This window comes from Malaclemys terrapin, chromosome 1 (genome assembly GCF_027887155.1).
Source record: "Malaclemys terrapin pileata isolate rMalTer1 chromosome 1, rMalTer1.hap1, whole genome shotgun sequence".
NCBI lineage: Eukaryota > Metazoa > Chordata > Testudines > Emydidae > Malaclemys > Malaclemys terrapin.
The window spans coordinates 193,763,235-193,782,977 of record NC_071505.1 but is presented as its reverse complement, the minus strand read 5'-3'; the positions used below and the strand labels follow the sequence as shown (position 1 = coordinate 193,782,977).

Sequence of the window (19,743 nt, the reverse complement as noted above, 5' to 3'; positions counted from 1 at the left end):
GTTCCATGTAAGTTGCAGCTACTACTACATTTGTACTTCAATTTCAGTTTGTGCCTATGAGTTGAACTTGTTTGACTTTACAGGAAATTTAATTTAACATAAATGGGTGTCCTTGTATTTAAAATTGACAGCAATTCTATATTTTACAGGATCAGATTCTCAGGAGAATGGCAATATCAGAAAAACTGCCAGGAAAAGGCTATATAGAAGTGACTCTGAAAATACTTCAGCAGTGGCTTGTGAATCGTTGAGGAACAAAACTGGTAGACATAGAAAAATTCCGCGCAGAAGTGCTACTGTGGCTGCTAATAAATTAAGGCTGATGAGTGATGTGGAGGAAGAGATCTCCAGTTCAGAAAGTGTTGGCATTGCAAGCAAGAACAGAAAACTGCCCCACCGCAATGCTTCTGCTGCAGCCAGGAAACTGCTATTGGACGGTTCTGATGATGAGACGGGTTTAAAGTCTGAAAGTGAAAAAGAACTAAAAGAACAGTATGCAAGGAAGAAAACACTTTCTCAACCTGGTTCATCTGCTGCTAGAAGAAAATATATTAGTGAATCTGAAGTTGGAAGTTCAGATTCTGAAACTGATACAAGAATGGCACACAAAAATAGGCAAAGCAATAGCAAAAAACCACCACAGAGGACGGTCTGTGCTGCATCTCCTAAAATTAAAAATCCAACAGTAGAATTTTCAGAGGACGACTCCAAAAGCCATAAGTCAGAGGATGGGAGCAGTCAGAAAGTGTCCAGCCAGTCAACTTCTACACACAAACAGCATGCAGTGAGCAACTCTGAGGATGAGGAAGATTCTGAGTCAGGCAGGTGGAATGGTAGAAAAATCAAGAAGGTGACAAGTCAAAAGCCTGCAACTCCTTTCAAAAAAGCAAAAGTCTTGAGTGACTTAGAGGACACAGCAGAGTCTGAAACAGAAGTGAAGGAGAATGGAAGAAGTTCTGTGTCAGAGAGCATGGAAACTTCTGGGACTCCAGGGAGCTCAAAATCTGGACCTGATGCTAGTTTCAATTGCTCTTCTAATTTAGCATCTGAAACTGATACCAATAATAGTAACCATAGTGATGCCATAAACAAAAAGAGGAGGAAAAGGGAAGTCACTAAAAAAGGTACGTTTAAAAACTTAATGTATCTAAATCTGATATTGACTAAATTAAAATGTAGGATTGGTGGTTAGTAGGAAGATTTGGACTCCACAAAATGAGTTCCTTGACATTCTGAAGGAAGCTTGTGTAGGAATATTGTAAAGTGTGACAAAGATAGAAGTATAAAGGTGTATGCTGTTAAAATTGGGCAGTGGTTAATGTAATTTTTCAGAGGAAAATTATTTCCCTTCCTTATGGCACTAGATCTCTTGATGAATGGTGAGTGTTTGTCTAACTATTCTGGAAGTATATTTATATGAAACTATTAATGCAACTATACTAGTATAGTGTTGATTTTTAACTTGTATTTTCTGTCCACACTGCAATATTTAGCACAGATGACAAAATATGCTTCATTTGTGGAACATATTTAAGTCTGAATTTCATCCAGTAAGTTTACAAATGGTTTCACTGGAGACAGTTCACTAGTAGAATATGGAGTGTTGTGGGTGATGAGATATTGCCTTTGATAACTTGTGCATTCAAGAATCGATAAATATGTGTGTTCAAGATTGTTTTTGAATGTCCTCATGATAACTATAGCTGGAGTATATAGCACACGGCCACTGTTACGGTTACCTGAGTGTTTCTTTTCTGAAAGACCATTTTCGTTTCTTACAACCTGGTGAAATTTTCACCTTTCAGGCTGGTTTCTACCTGAGTGTGGTCCTGTTTTTATAAATGTGAGAAAAGGCATTTCTGCAGTTTTTGAGAATAAGTAGACTGGAGGTGGGAAAATGCTTCCCCTATTCTTTTAACAAATGGATGGATGGATGGATAGATTTAAAAAAAAATTACAAGGTCCTGTTTTTAAACAGCTCCAGTTGTTTTGGGAAGAAAGTAGAAATTTTGCATGGCTCTAGGGCAGTGTTTCTCACCCTTTTTGATACCAGGGACGCTGCCATCCTAAACTCTGTCAGGGAAGTCTCAACGATCAGCACCAGTCCATGGACTGGTCATTGAGAAATACTGATATATAGGGTAACATTTTCAAAAGCACTTCAGTGACCTAAAAACTTTCTCAGTTAAATGCTTTTCACAATGTTACCCGTGGGCCTTATATTGGAGGTGTACTTTAAAATAAGTGTTCTGATTAGCTCAGATTATCACAATTTTTTTTGTACAGGCATTGTACATTTTTAATAACAATACTTTCTAAAAATAACTCCTGGAAATATAAAATAAAAGGGCTGTTAATGCATTCACATAAAATTTTGAATAGAAATAAGTAATATGATGCCCCCCCTATGTCATCTTGGGTATTTAATAAGGTTTCTGTGGTTTCCAGAGAAGTCCCGCTTCATTCAGTGAGATGTTCAAAAGTTCTTGCAAACCCCGTATTGGGGCTTGTCTACACACAATTTTTGCCTCAATTTAAATTAAATTTATAATTGTAAGCAAAACACATTTACATCAATATGACTGTGTTCACACTAGGGAGTTGCATCAATTCAAGTACGTTTGTTTTTAAACTGATTTATGTAAATTGGCGCACAAACTCTGTAGACCAGCTCTCATGTTAGGCATTTTTGCGCAGTCTGGCCAAGTTGTGTATCTAGGCATATAATGAAAGTAATATTTGAATTATTTCCTTTTTCTAGCATATTTCCTAAAGAAAACATAAGATAAGAGAATTCAAAGATTGCAAAGTGAAGTGCTCAAGTCAAGAAATGTCATGTTTTTATATTTGCCTCAGAAAAAGAATTTAAACTTTATGATCACCAGGGATTTTAGAAATCCTTTTGCCACAGGAAAAACATGAAATTTGTGTTTTTACAGAGAATCTTTAGGTTTTACATTTTGTGAAAAAATAAAAATATATGTACAGTAGAACCCCATTTACGTGAGCTCCATTGTCTGGCTCTCCATATTAACTGAACTGGTGCTGTTGGTTGTCAGCACCAGGCAGTGGGGCTTGCAGCTGAAGCTTTTTGCCCAGTCTCTGGGTTATCCAAATTTTAGATTATCCGATCTGACCCCAGTTAGATCGGATAAATGGGATTCCACTGTATATTGTGGCTAGGGAAAAAGTTCAGCGTTTCATTTTGCTAATTGAAAAACAAAGATTTTTGGTTTTTTTATCACGGGAAAACTAGGATCCCTGATGATCACTTACTATTATGTCCATAGATTTTCTTCAGGTTCCTGTATTCTAGCTCAAATTGTGTTTGCAGTTACAGTGGTGTAAATTAGGAGTAAATCAGCTGAAATCAATTAACTCTACTCTGAATTTACATTAATATATGTATAAATGAATTTGAATAAAATATTTGGCCCTCAGTATGCAGGTTGGATTTGTGTACAACAGCAAGTGAGGCAGAGATGTGTACTCATTTGACGGAGCAAAACTCATTAAATATTTGTATTTTTAAATTAAATTAAATGTATTTGCATAGAGAAAATCTTTTTTGTTGACAGCTAGCATTTTATATTGTGTACACTATTACTTTTTGCTTCTAACAAGTAAGTTTATAAATAAATGTTGAATCCCTACCTGCTCACTAAATGAAGATGGGGGCCCTGTGAAAAAAGGTAACCTTTATTTTGGCGTGTCCTGACTGAGTGCTTCATAGGCAGCCTTAATGTTGCTTTAACTTACATTTTCTATAAAATTTAGTCAGACCCTGATGTCAGCTAGCATTTCCTAACTAATCATACAGTATCTTTCGTAAATGTAAAATAATTATTGCTACAAAAGTGACTTAATCTGGGTTTTTTTAAAACACTGAAATATTTCCTTTGCTTATAAGTTTGGTAAAAGCATATATTTGCAAAACGAAGTTTGGGCTGAAGTTGGCCAGATATAGTGTCCCTTTATCATTACGTCTTCCTCGCCAAATCTGAATTAGGCATTTTCTGAATTTTTTGGATTAAATAAAACAAGTTTTTGGCGTTCCAGAATACTAGTAGTATAGAATTTTTTTCTACTTTTTAGATTCATTTCTTAATTCCTTTGTTTTAATTTTGGGGCTTTTATTTAACAGACTTAATACAGTGGTCACCCACAGCTTTCTGTTGCCACAGATATCATGGTAATTTTTTAGGGCTCTGATCCATTCTGATGGTTTTGCATCACTCTGGGTCAAAGCAAGTATAAAACCAGCTTACCAAAGTTAGTAAAAGGACTACCCTTATCTCAGCACATATCCAGGTGACCTAAAACTGCTGTAGCACCACCTACGCAGCCACAGCACAGAACATGTCAGAGGGAAAGGTGCATATCCAGGATATGCTCCAGCGATTCCTGGCTATTGGACAAGCATTTGGAGCCATGGAGAGCCAGGAATAAGAAGAGCAGCCTGGAGTTGTGCTCATGCACTGGGGACTGATGGCCCAAGGATTAGGGGAATGCAAAGGTGTTTGAAAGCCATCTATGAATGGCCCTTGTCCCATATCTGGTCTTGTGCCAAGAACAGATCAACCAAACTGCAACAAAACAAATAAACAAAAAATATTTTTTCTTGCAGGTGCATTCTTAAAATGGGGATGAGGAGATGGACTTCTCAGGGCATGTAATTCAGAGATCATAAAAATCATAGGTGGAATGATAATATAGTTGGCCAAAACCCTAATTGCGCTCTACTGAATATAACATGTAATATGTTTGAATTGCCCTTGCTATTATAAAATAAAAATACAGATGTTTTAATCACCTTTTTTTAAACACACGTGAGCTGTTCTCCAGTACTATTTGGGTTTGTACATTGTTAGTACTATAATATAAATGGCTCTTGTTCTGCTTTAAAATATTTGTCATAAATTTGTCATTTAATTTTTTTTAATTTAACCAATATTTAAATCATTTATATTTTTTATATTATAGGGTCTTTCTCGCAAGAGAATGGACACAGCAGAAGAGCTACCAGGAAAAGGTTATATGGGAGTGACTCAGAATATTCAAAGGGGGTTTACAAAATAGTGAATGACAAAGATGATGGTCGCAGAAGAATTCCACGCAGAAGTGCTACTGTGGCTGCCAGTAAATTAAGACTAATGAGTGATGTGGAGGAAGAGATCTCTAGCTCAGAAAGTATTGGCATTGGAAGCAAGAACAGAAAACTGCCCCACCGCAGTGCCTCTGCTGCAGCCAGGAAATTGTTGTTGGATGGCTTTGAAGATGACACCGGTTTAAAGTCTGAAAGTGAAAAAGAACTAAAAGAACAGAATATTAAGCGGAAAATGCTTTCGCAGGCTGGTTCATATGCTAGAAGAAAATATATTAGTGAATCTGAAGATAAAAGTTCAGATTCTGAAATAGGTGCAAAAATGGCACCAAAAAATAGGCAAAGCAATGGCCATAAACAACCACACAGGACGGTCTGTGCTGCATCTCCTAAAATTAAAAATTCCACAGTAGAATTCTCAGAGGAGGACTCCAAAAGCCATAAGTCAGGGGATGGGAGCAGTCAAAAGGTGTCCGACCAGTCAACTTCTGCACACACACAGTATGCCGTAAGCAACTCTGAGGATGAGGCAGATTCTTTGTCAGGCAGGTGGAATGGTAGAAGAATTAAGAAGATGACCAATCAAAAGTCTGCAACTCTTTTCAAGAAATCAAAAGCCTTGAGTGATTTGAAGAACAGAGCAGAGTCTGAAACCGAAGTGAGGGAGAATGGAAGACGGTCTGCATCAGAGAGAATGGGACCTTCTGGAACTGCAGGGAGCTCAAAATCGGGACCTGATGCCAGTTTCAATTGCTCTTCTAATTTAGAATTTGATACTGATTCCAATAGCAGTAACTATAGCAATGCCACAAACACAAAAAAAAGGAAAAGGAAAGGAAAAACAAAAGTCATTAGAAAAGGTAATTTTAAAGCTAATGCATCTAAATCTATATTGTCTAGACAGAGGAAACAACGTAGGATTAATATGGATGATGATGACTGGGAGGATTTGGACTATACAAAATATAAAAGAGCTCCTCAACGCTCTAAAATCAGAACTAGAAATCAGGGTAGAAAGACTGTAATGTATGATGATAGAGGTCTAGACAGTGTGCTCGAACTGAGAGATTACAGAACATAATGGAGGGAAATCTATTCCACTTTTGTGGTAATATCATTAGAATTCATGATGAATGATGGCTGTTCTTTGTCATGAGATTCAGGGAAAACATTTATATTTTTCTGTGAAAAACATAATCCTGTGACTGTCCTTGTCATATTTCAAATTGCATTTGCTGGTCCATGTAGCAATATGTAGCAACTTATAACAAAATGTTTTATTTTGGGGCAGTATTTCAGTCTGGACTGGAATGTTACTGCTCGGAGTAACAGTTTTCAAAACCAGTTGAACACTGGCCTATATGTTGCTAGCACAATACTGACCATTACTTTAATTGGTGCTGTGTGAGAAAATTGCCTATGACGTACAGTTTTAGGGATTTCAAAATCTCGAAGTGGACTGTTCTAGCACCGGTTCCTTGTTCTAGAGAGTTTATAAAACTAGGTTACTGTTACATGATCAGTATTATAATTAGTCCTGTTGATCTTGACATCATGAGTAAAGTAACAGTTCCTTTACAAAGTAGATAACTTTTTATTTTTCCAAATTATTATTTGCTTTATTAATGCAGTTGAATACAGAAGAGCCATTAATTTAAATTTAAATAATTTTTATTATTTGACTGAAAGGTGTTATTTTTTTAATAGTGTTGCTTCCATGAGGTAAATTGGAATCTGCAAAATTATTTATTTTAATTTTTGTTTTGATGGCAATGTTTTGCTATCTTTTTTTAAAGGTGAAAACATTGTGTGTCCAGGATAGCGATATTCTGGTATTTATTTGGTGTCTGCATGCGCTCCTTTTTCTTACTACTGGTTTAATTTTTTAAGATGATAAAGCTTTTTGTCCAACAGTTATAGTGATGTCCCCTATATCTCTGTTTCTCCAAATTTCATGGGATATTCTGGTTTTTCATGTTTTTAACCAAAGTGTTAAGTCACGCTTATGGTTCTTCACAGAGATTTTCTTATATGCAGCATCTCATTGGCAGACAGTTGATAATGAATAGCCCAAAGTTATGGTCTCAGAGAAATGTTCATTAGCCTAATTTTGCTTCTGCAGTTTCAACCTATTCTGAAGTGTTTATTCTTCTCCATTTCTCATTCTTTCATATGCACTTCCATGTGCTAATTGAGATGTAATTCCAGTTTGGGAATTTTCTTTGACAACTCGGCTCATCAGAATGACTTTGGGATTCACTGGGCCATAACTAGTGTGTCACTACAACTTCTTCTTTTAGGAGATTGGTTCTTCTTTCATAGTTTAGCCAACTTTAAAGACTCTTTACAGTCTGCATATTCTCTTTTCGTGACTACTGTATTCCAAAGATGTCAGGGAGATAGAACAGTTTTGGGGACTAGTGTGTCTAACTACTTTATATCTCTCCCCCCCTCCCCCCCCACGCAACCTCCCAAAAAAAGATTGCAAAAAGTAACTATCAGAAAGAACATCCCATGCAGACCTTATTTTAGAGAATTCCCATAAATATTGCAACAGAAGCAATTGGGCGAGTAGGTTTTTACTTATTGTAAGTGGGAGGCATCTATACCATCCTCATAGGGACTACAACTAGTTCTAGGCCTTTGAGAATTCTCATGACTTGTAATCCCCAGTAAAGGGGATTGAATCTAGCATATGGAGTTGTAGTGCATGGAATTTATATACATATTTTTCTAAAAAATATAATATCATCCCTCTCTTTCATCTCCTTTTTGCAGACTGCTTTTTTTAACTATACTGCAGAAGGACCAGTCTTTTCCCTGGAGAGGTCTGCCCTTTGTGAAGTCAGAACATATGTAGCTTTACTCATGGTTAGCACGCTACATATATTTTCAACTTCATGTAGCAATCAGTAGGTTGAATGGGGGGGGGGGGGGGAAGAGGGGGAATTGAGGCATGTCTTTACAGTATGTCTTTACAGTAACTCTAAGATCCTGGATGAAATAATACTGTAGCTAGCAATGGTCAATAATTCACCAGATATTAAACTGAATAAAGGACAAGTAAGAATTTAATATTTTATATTCATATTTTGTTAGACTATATTGTACCTTTGCATAAATTATATCTATTGTCTTATTCCTGCAGTTCTCTTCCCCCTTTTTCTAGTCTCAAAATTGTTATTGAATTTAAAGTAACATGCCATGTACTGCTTTACTCAACTTCTAAAAACTATTTTTTTTGTTTGCTTGACACCAAACGTGATTAAGAATGAACGCGCAAAAGATACATTAAACTACTCTGCCCATCTTGCCTGGGATTGGTCTTGGAGAGAGGGTTACTATCTGTATACACCATTGTTAAAAATCAGGCCCCAGATAATTTCCCACCTCTAACTTGACAGCTGAGGAAAGATGACCTCCCTTAACGACTGCATTATAATATGTTAAAATCTTCATGTTAAAGTTACCCTTTTCCAGTTATTAATTTCAACCAAAATAATTTCTTCGAACTACCAAATATATGAGGAGGGGATATGGAGTTGGGTCATCACTCTGTTTCTAACACAAAATTGTCAAAATGTTGCCATTTTGTTCTTGCAAACTGACATACATTTTTCTCGGTTGCCACATAACTGATTCTATCGCACTTTAATATGTGTATTGTATGCCTTCTTAGGCAGATAGTTTTGATATATTTTTGTGACCTATGGGGATATGTTTACATGGGATGAGAATCTCAGGAAGAAAGTCATTTAAGGTGTTTTGTGATTAATTCTGCTATCTTGGCAATTTCCCGACCTACTAAGATCTAAACATTTATTAATTGCTGCCAAATACACAAAGTGATTTCTAACATCAATGAAATGTATAAGAATGGTGGGTACAGTAGATGATCAGCAACAAAACAGTCACTGAGCCCTTGATTGCCCATTAAACTTTATATGTAGCTGCATTGCCATAGATACTTATTTCCATTCAGTTAATACTCTTTAAAGTATTGGCTTTTTTTCAGCACCCTTCGGTAATTTTTTTGGTATGAAATGGCTCTTATCTGAAACTTGTTTTGTAAGTAGAAAATATTTGAATCCAGCATATAACGTACTATTTTTGGAGACATGAAAAATTATTTTTCAAAATCTTTGAAGACATTTTTTTAATATTGTAAAAGGGAAATCTCTAATTTTTATATAAAATATTACATCCAATTTGAATGTATATATTTTGTTGTAGTAAGGAAAGAAGTGATATAAACACCAAGTAAAATTTTCCTGACTTAGGACTTTATGTATTTCCTTTTAAAAACAAAAAACAGCTGCAAAATGCTATCTGTTCAAAGGTGATCAGTTAAAGATTTTTTTCTTAAACTTCTGTGGGAAAGTTGTTAACCATGACAAATGTGAAAAGTGCCAAAATAGATCGGCCAGCATTGATCTTTGATTTTTTTTTCTGGGGTGGGAGGGGGAATTGTTTTGCCATTAGTATGGAAGGTGGATGTTTTAACCTATCTGTCGTCATCTGTAGCTTGAAGAATATCTGGTTTATATCCCTTTTTTTCCATCACTCTCTGGTTAAATTGTAGCTCTCAATGTATTGTACTTTTATGTTCTTGGATTCAAAATGTTAATTTGTCTTCCAGTTTCTGATATCTTAAATAGAGCAAAAATTCAAATATGAATTATTTTGTCTCCTCTCTTAATGAAAGAGTCCTAATCCTTCAAAAAAAATTATACACTTCCGGAGTTAAAATGCGTCGATTTATTTTTAATATTTTTTTCTTTACAATGCAATAATCAATTTTTAACAGCTAGATCAAACTGACTACGATAGATACAGTTTTTCTAATAATGGATCAATGGTGCAAAACCTTTCCAGCAGTGAGAATCACATTTGATAATTGCCAGGCCTGAGGGATGCATCTAATTAGTATATTAAATTATGAAGGATTTTAATCTGAGAGAGAGTTTATCCATAGAGCTGCTTCATGTCTAGCTTTTTCTTGAAGGTGGCCATACTTGTTATGGAATAATTATATTTTATATATTAATCATCACTCCTCCCTCCCCAGATACAGCAGCCAAAGCATTGAATTGCAGTAAAATTGCTGACAGTGTTATGGGATTTTTTTGTTGTTGTTTTTAAATTGGTGTCTCTTTAAGCAATAAAATACTGCCCTCTTAAAATAGAAGCAATGAAGTGAGGGCATCTAATTTTAAAGGAAAGACTGAAAGACAAGATAGTATGTGTTGGGCAACATGAATGGTCTGAAACTAGAAAGCAAAGTTGTTCTTAATAAAATGAGAAGGGATGGAGAGAGTTCTATGCTGCATGGGGGGGGCTCACCACAGCTGAAGCATAATCAACTGCTGATCTTGGATGTGATAAGATCTGTGTTGTGAGTAGTATGTAAAAGCACTCTGCCTCATAGTACAAAGTTCAAGACATGGGATCAAAATGTATTCAGAGCCAGGATCCTTAAGGCCTTCAAAAACCAGTAGAGCGGATTTAAAGAGACACTGACTAGTAAATTTCAAATGTAAGTTGCAAATATCCATAGGCACCACATCTGCCCATGAAAACAACTGCCATTTCTGTGCTTTTATAATTTTCCTGTCTTTAAAATGTTTTTATCTCCTCTATTGCTGTGTAGAAAATCCTACACATACAGGAGATACTATTATTTTATGCAGAGGGAAAAGTGAAACTAAATGTTGACAATATTTTAGGGTAAATACACAAAGTAAAACTAAAAATGGGAAATTTTATTTTCTCAAATTTTTCATTTATAATAATTTGGGGTATTACTCAGACAGTAATGTAATTATTTTAAGTTGATGAGTGTTTGCTTTAAACCATTCTGCTCCTAAACAGGCAGCCAATATGACAAATGTAAGGCTGTTATAATATAAATGTGATAGTTTAAATTAGTATGCAGCTCCACTCTGAACAAGCTACATTGTTTTCCACTGAAACTTAGCCTAATTTGACCCAAATTCACCTAGTTTAGGTGCCCTGAAAAAACATTTTTAATTGAATTTACAATTTACCAAAAAAATTTCACCCAGCTCTAACTGGACACTGTGGAATGAGGTTATATGATGATTCATTTCAAAGCGCTGCAGCTATTTTGTTCAGTCACTTTGCTCCAAATTTTCCAAAACCAAAGAATTAAGGACGTTCTCAAGTTTACCACTGTTAGAGTGCACAGATCAGTGATGGGGTGGAGGGGAGGTATCAACATTTTTATAGTCCCTACTTGTCCTGCTCTAGACTGGAAGAGGGTGAACTCTTTCTTTGGATCATCAAGCATCAGGCTGAAATTGGTGATTCAGGCAAACTGTTCTCTGGATCTTCAGGGTACCTGTCTGCACAAACAAAATCATGGCATCCCAAATGATTACTGCACTTTGCACTACTGGGTCAATACTTCCAATATCAAGCATTTCTGTTTGTTTTGGCTGCACTATTATTTAGGGTAATTCTAGCAACTGCACTAGGAGATTTACTGTATCTACTCCTTTGGCTTGTGTGAACGGAGACATTTTTTTGAGGCATTTACATTTAATTGGGACATCTCCCAGGGAACTAATTAAGCTTAGTAATACTAAATAATATTTAATAAGGATAATTCTGCCAAATACAATTTTTAAGTGTCTTTTGAAATAGCTTTCAGTCCTGTTATGGCTGTGATACATGCAGTGTGTGAAAACTTCAATGGTTTCTGTTCTGATGTGATATTGGCTCTTTCCATGCCACTACATATTGGCACCAGTGCAGCTCCTGGCACTAGGCAGGCAGCAGGCTTAGTCCCGGTCTCATTGTAGACAATGCCTCCCATTCAACTCCTAAATGGGCTTGTCCAGAGACATCAGATTCTTCAGTTCCTCTGACAGCAGCGGCTTTACTAATAAAAAAAATAGTGTATGCTGTTACTCAAGAGTTCTTAATGGAGACAACAGGTCGTCCAGCAGATGTTCTGATTAAGTGGATTAAGATTAATAAAATATCACCACCTAGCACTTCTGTCGTGCTTTCCATGCATTTGTGTTTTTCAAATTTCATTTTTTCAGAACATTGAAAACTTGCCAATACATTATTTTGAAAAAACATTAAACCAAAATTTATAGTGTCAACCTGGCAACTGTATAAAATTTTCACCACAATTTTTTTATAAAGTTGTTTTGAACACACAACACTTACTGAGAATGTATGTTCACCAGACTATGAAGCACTTAATAACTAGAGCCCTGCATGGATACAAAATTTGTATCCACATCCGATCTACAAAAATGGTCCGCGAATATAAAGTGGATATCCGCAGATGTGCAGAGTTCTAGATACAAAAGTTGTATCTGCATCCGATCCACGATCCACAAAAATGGCCTGCGGATATGGATCTCCACAGATACAAAGCAGATATCCGTGGATTTGCAGGTTCTAGTAATAACATGCTTTCTGGTCAAAGGCTAAATTAGAAATTTTTTTTTTTTTTTTTTAAAAGATTCATCCACAGAGCATCAAATGCATTAATGACACATTTCTGACAATCTGAGAAGGGTAAAAAGGGGTTTGTCCTTATTTGCTGCTTTGTGATGTATAGATAACCTAAAAAGTTTTTTTCCAAAAGTTTTTCTGTTTTTAATCTCTGGATTGTAGGTGGTATTGTAATTACAGTAATAAAATATACAGTCTTAATACAATTTTTATGGAATTTCATTAAACCAAGCGAATATAAACTGATTCCATCCTACCATGGAATCCATCACTGCAGCACAGTCCCCTTCTATTTCCTGGATATATTATTTTAATATCTAAAGAAATTAAACAAACTAGGTTTTAAAGCCAGACGCATCATGACATGTCAGAGAACATTAGATACTATCAAGTACTTTAAACATAATTAAGTTGGTATCTTTTTGGAAACTTAACATTTCTTTACTAGTTTTGTACTTTCTGTTGTCAGTTCTTTCACATTCCACCCCATCCCTGCCTGTTGTTTTATGTGTCAAAAGGAAGATTTTTTGGTTTTTGTTCTTTCTATTCCCTTTCACTGTAGTATCTGAGCACCTGCCATGTATGAAAATAGAGAAATATTTTGTCTTTCTTGCTTCAGAGCCTGTAGAATAAATAGCATTATGAGTAGGGCCCTACCAAATTCACGGTCCATTTTGGTCAATTTCAAAATTTTAAAAATTGTAAATTTCATGATTTCAGCTATTTAAATCTGAAATTTCACAGTATTGTCATTGTAGGGGTCCTGACCCAAAAAGGAGTTGTGTAGGGGGTATAGCAAGGTTATTGTAGGGGAGGTTGCGGTACTGCTACGCTTAATTCTGTGCTGTTGCTGGCAGTAGCAGAGAGGGCCGCCATCAGCAGCAGCACAGAAGTAAGGATGGCATGGTAGAGTATTGCCACCCTTACTTCTACACTGCTGTCTGCAGAGCTGGGCCCTCAGCCAGCAGCTGCCACGCTCCAGCAACCCAGCTCTGCAGGCAGCAGTGCAAAAGTAAGGATGGCCTGGTACAGTAGTGCCACCCTTCCTTCTGTGCTGCCACTGCGGGGGCACTGCCTTCAGAGCTGGGTGCCCGGCCGACAGCTGCCACTCTCCGGACATTCAACTCTGAAGGCAGCACAAAAGTAAGGGTGGCAATACCGTGATCCTCCCTAAAATAACCTGGCAACTCCCTTTTCGGTCAGGACTCCCAATTTGAGAAATGCTGGTCTCCCCTGTGAAATCTGTATTGTATAGGTAAAAGCACACAAGACCAGATTTAATGGTCCATAATGTGTTTTTCATGGGTGTGAATTTGGTATGGCCCGAATTATGCGTTTATAAGACCTCGTGTGTGTGTGTGTGTGTGTGTGTGTGTATTTGACTGAGTGTGAAGAATTTAAGGGAGAGTTATTCTGAAGAAATGAGTTATGCGTTCAGTTCTGAAAATGTTAAGGCCTGTGATCATTTCTTTTGTGGGAGTGAGTTCCACAGTTTGGGTCTGGTTTGAAGAAATTCTTTTACTTCCCTGATCATTTATCAACTGCATAAACTATCAAAATTCTTCTGGTAATAGAATTTAATTTGTACTTTCTTTGCTTTCTGAATGGCTGCCTCTGCATTAGCAGAACAAAATTTATTACAGGTTCATAAATGTGTGTAATTTCTTTTAGAGACTTCTTTGCAATAGAATGATAGTTTTAACACTACACATAGATATTTAGAATCTGGAAATCATTCCCCTTCTTGAAGGTAAGTAGTGATTTTTTGATTGATTGTCATTGTGAGCAAAGAATGTCGCTTCCTGTCCTCTTTTATCTCAAAACAAAAGCACAATGTTGAAAGTTAAAAGAATGTCCATAGTTGATATTATTTTAAATAATTACCCAAAGTAAACTGCACATAGCTGAGAAGTGCATAACCTGTACTTTGATTTCTATGTATTTCAGCTTTAGTAGTAAAGCTTGTGCCGAGTAAACTATATGATTTTAATAGAAATGTAAGTTATTTAAAGGAACTTTTAAATCTTTATTTTGTAGAATCAACCTCTGAGGAGATTGGACAAAATACAAAAGTGCTCAGGAGCAGGACATATATGAATGACTACAAAAAATATACAACGTTTTCTAGTGAGACATTAAATGCCAAAACTGTTACTGGAAAAAAACCTCCATGCAGAAGTGCTACTTTGGCTGCTAATAAAATTAAGATGATGAGTGATGTAAAGGAAGAGCTCTCCAGCTCAGAAAGTGTGTGCACTGAAAAAAAGAATAGAAAACTGCCTCACCGGACGGTGTCTGCTGCATCCAAGAAAAGGCTAAGGGACAGCTCTAAGGTAGATGCCACTTTCAAGTCTGAAAGTGAAAAAGTAAAAGAGCAACATACTAACAGGAAAACACACACTCAGCCTAATTCAGCTGCTGCTAGAAGAAAATATATTAGAGAGTCTGAAAGGGGAAAATCTGAATCTGAGAAAGAGACAAAGATAACACAAAAGAACATGCATATTAATGACCACAAGCAGCCACACAGAACTGTCCGTGCTGCATCTCTTAAAATGAAAAATTCCACAGTAGAATTTTCAGAGGAGGACTCCAAAAGCCGTAAGTCAGGGGATGGGAGCAGTAAGAAAGCTTCTGACCAGTCAGCTTTTGTACGCAAACATCATGCAGTGAGCAACTCTGAGGGTGAGGCAGGTTCTGAATCAGGCAAGTGCAAAGGTAAAAAAACCAAGGTGACCAGTCAAAAGGCTGGGACGTCTTTCAAAAAAGCAAAATTCTTGAATGCCGTAAAGGACACAGAGTCTGAAACAGGAGAGCAGGAAGATGGAAGAAGTTCTTTGTGTCAGCGGACTGCTCCTTCTGAGACTGCAAAGATTGGAAAATCTGGATCTGGTGCCAGTATAAATTGCTCTTCCAATTTAGAATCTGAAACTGATTCTAGTAACAGTAGCTATAGGAATACCACAAAAACAAAAAAGAGGAAAAGAAAAAGAAAAACTAAAGTAATTAGAAAAGGTAAAATTTCAAATTCAAATGTATCTAAGCCGTCCAGAAGGCCCCAGCGAACAAAACGCCCTAAACTTAATCAAGAAAATGACTCTGACGATGTGGACTATACCAAATATAAAAGAGCAAATCGACGTTCTAAAATAAGAACTAGAAATGGGGGTAGAAGGACTGTGAGATATGATGATGGTGGTGATGATGATGATAGAGGTCTAGATTACATAGATTGTGGAACATAACCTTAAGTGGAAAAGCTAGTCTGCTTTTTTTATGGTAATAGTGCTAGGATTCATGATGAATGCTGGCTCCATCTTTGTCCTACATTTCAGGGAATATATTTATATTTTTCTATGAAAAAGTTATTAATATCAAATCATGACTCTCCTTTTCATATTTTGACTTGCACTTGCCTGCCCATGCAGCAGCATTTAGCACAGATGCCAAAATGTGCCTCATTATAGGGGCAAAATTTTGTCTTTACTGGTATTTTACTACATATAGCAAGAGTTTAAAAAAAAGTTAAATACCTGGCAACAGGTTAATAGCAGTATGTGGAGTATTATTATGGGTGCTGCAATGTGCTACTACTTGGGCCTTACAATATAAGTGCATTCAAGAACAGCTGATTTAAACCCCTCTTAATGTTGTATGAAATTTCATACAACAGTAACAGACTTGCAACTATTACTGTACATTATAAAAATAGTGGTGAATGATGACTTTACAAACATCAAAAGTAATAAATGATTATTACATTAATAACTTGAATTAGTACATCCTTTAAAATGTACAGTGCTACCACTATTGAAAATACATAACCTGAAAGAACTAATAATGGAAAAGATATATTTAACAATTTTTAAAAAATGGTATTGGGGAAAAATAGGGGGTTGGTGACAGGTGATACTGTCATTTTTAATATGCGGCTTCCATGCTGTAAAGTTGAGACCACAAAATGCAGGTGAACGATTGGGACTAAGGGTTTGTGTGTGTTATATATATATATATATATATATGAAAAGAAATGTGCTGTGTATTTTTTAAAATTTGTGTATTTAAAACTTGTTTATCTTTTAAATGGGTGAAAAGTTTGAGGCTCGGAATATTATTTCAGATGTTTTTGCTATGGTTGCCCACCTGCTCCTTCACATTTAAACTTTTTAACTTAAAAGTGCCTCATTATGTTAGATTGTTGATACGTTGATAAACCACACCAAATTCTGATTATCATCATATAGCACCTACATGCTGATGTTTAAGTTGCCATTATTGAGAACAAAAATAATTAGAACTACTTATAACATGCGAGGGAAAGGAAGTTGGACAATTGTTAATGAGATTAATGTACGTTTTTCAAACTAAAATGTGTAGTTCTGCCTCAGTTTCTGATGCAATTTGCAAAGTGTTCGGGGAATGGTATTTAAATCTTTCTCATTGGCTTTATATGTGGCAGTGCAGTAAGAATCTCAGGAAGAAAGATGTTCATGAATCTGCTGATAGCATAAAGACTTCTCTTAATGACCATTTTATTTCCAGTGGTGCCCCTTCATACCCAAAATTCGTTCAGTTAGTTCAAATCTAGATGTTTTGCTATCAACATTTAACCCTTCACTTTGCTGCCATAGATCAGTGCTGTCCAACTTTTGGGACTTAAGAATCAAAAATACTATTTCAGTAAGGTCTTGGGACTACAATCAATTTTCTACCACATTTCTGCTCTTTGCACTGTTCTGGTGGTACAAAGGTAGTGGAAGCCATCCATAAGTCCAACTCCTGGGAATTCCCCCACTGTGGGGGTTGTCCCCCGGGGGCATATGGCACAGATGGATCCTACATCTCAATGTTCTGTAACTAACCATCTGGTTTGAGGGGTGGGAAAGTGGCTGGAACATTAAGACTCCAACTATTTTAGCTGGCAGCTCATCCCTTGAGAACCACAGCAGGTTGGCAAAAGTTGGAGCAGTCCCCAGACTGCTTCAGTCTGCACCATTACTGAAGCCAGAGATGTAACTGGTGGTTGCTTTCAACTTTTCTCCCCCTCCTCTCCCCTCCCCTCACATTTCCTGAGCTTCCTTGGCTAGTTGTGAGGGAGAAGAGCCATCCTTTGGTAGGTGCTCCCATAGGATCGGGAACAGGCACAGCTAGTCTGTATTAAGTCTAATAGAAATCTAGTTGATACCATTTGTGCCCTAATATTTTGTTCCTTTTCTGATTTGAATATAGCTCTTAATTCAGTATATTTTTGTAGAAGTTTGTGGGTTTAAATTGTTCATCTTTCTTTGTCTCCAATTGCTTAAGCAAAGCAAAGATGACAAAGTATGAACCAGATTGTCTATTGAGATTATTCACTGTTTTAAGTGCTTTGTATCTAGTAGTTTAGAAATGCCCCTGTCAAAAGAGATAAATGTTTGCTTTATCTGAAAATTAATTGGCTGCATTATTCAGTGGCTGGTTGATTGGGCTGGTAATTAGTGGTTTTTGAAGTGTAATAATTTCGAGCACTTGAGGATATAAGGGAGCCTCAGAATTCTTGTCATCTAATTGAAGTATAAATTAAGTAGGGCTGTCAGGATTTTTATCTTCAACCTTGGTGTAAGTTCAAATATAGTGCTTTCAAAGGAAGTATACAAATATAATTGTAGGTTCATAAAACAAGCTAAATGGTTGGGGACAAACTCTACCCATTGATGCATTCAAAGGGCTCTCATTCTGTGCATGAGAGGGAAAAATTGGCTTGTCTAAAGTACAGTCTTTCATAAGTCAACTTGCATTGTTGATGCTACACACTTACAATATTTGACAATCATTCTCTTATACACACCCTAATCACTGAGAGAAAACAGAAAAACAGGAGTACTTGTGGCACCTTAGAGACTAACAAATTTATTAGAGCATAAGCTTTCGTGGACTACAGCCCACTTCTTCGGATGCATCCGAAGAAGTGGGCTGTAGTCCACGAAAGCTTATGCTCTAATAAATTTGTTAGTCTCTAAGGTGCCACAAGTACTCCTGTTCTTCTTTTTGCGGATACAGACTAACACGGCTGTTACTCTGAAACTTGAGAGAAAACAATATTTTATTCTATGTTATCATATGCTCCTGGGTGCTATTTCAGTTTTCTGTGTATAGGCAGGTAGAGGAGGGTTCTGGTTACAACAGGAAGATAAACATTTAAAAGGTAAATGGAATTATTTCTACTGATTCTTATTTAGCAATCTTCCATCCCTTTCTCCCAAAGGCAAACAATTATTCTCTCACAAACATCATTTGTAGGTGAACTACCAGGCTATTTTAAACTATTTTAAGTCATAACTCCATTCTCCGAAAGCAACTCCCTGCACTGTTGAAGGCTTTATTGATGTAACTCAGCAATTGCAAGAGAGTTGCACAATACACAACTCTGGGCTTGGAAAGTGTGGAGGGGGAGGGAGGAACAGCAGTCCATCCTGTTCTGTGTCAAGTTGTGGGCAGAAAAAAATGTTGGAAATGCTGCTTGGGCAAGTAACATAACTTGTCCACAATGTGTAGGAATGTGCTTGGAGGTGGACCCAGTTAATACCAGCCCATGTGCTACACCCCCCCTTTGGGCCATAGTGTGTGTTATAGGGGAAGTGCTTAGCTTCCACCCCACCGTTGCCTCCAAATCTAATTAGAGCATACCCTGTTGTCAGTAGCAAGCATTAACTGATGCATTTGTGGATTTGATGTCCCCCCTGTCCAGAGCAGCAACATACTGTACCCCACAATAGGCTATTTCCACCCACCCTGTGGAATATTTCTCTGGCTGGCAGGTTCCTTGTGAAAGAAGAGGCACTAGGCTGCATCTCTGTTCTGCATTATTCATTGGATAAAACAAGATTGACTGTAAGATTGAACATCTATTATGAATCCAGACATTGAGGGGGGAACGTCAATCTAGTTATTCTGTTGCTACTTGTATACTTTAATATTAAAATAGGGATGAAAGAAGCATGTATATCAACAGAGAAAATAAATACTGCTTTTTCTGGATCCCCAATCTGAGACATTGGGGTGGTGCCTCTTTCTTCAAGCACAGGAGACAGTTAAGATTTGTCCATAGGGCTCGGCCCTGCCTCTGGAGACCAAGTGGCTATTCAACAATCCTATTTTATTTTTTA

General features: G+C 36.8%; 1 protein-coding gene across 1 annotated transcript in view; it reads left to right on the top strand.

Annotated features, from left to right (window-relative positions):
- BRWD1 (bromodomain and WD repeat domain containing 1) overlaps positions 1-16,695 on the top strand; it is a 100,034-nt gene extending 83,339 nt beyond the window's left edge. The window contains exons 40-42 of the mRNA XM_054049220.1: positions 150-1,124; positions 4,984-5,964; positions 14,636-16,695. Of these exons, the coding sequence (XP_053905195.1) occupies positions 150-1,124; positions 4,984-5,964; positions 14,636-15,843 (3,164 nt within the window). The 3' untranslated portion in view covers positions 15,844-16,695. The remainder of the gene's footprint in view (positions 1-149; positions 1,125-4,983; positions 5,965-14,635) is intronic.
- Positions 16,696-19,743: the final 3,048 nt, after the last annotated feature.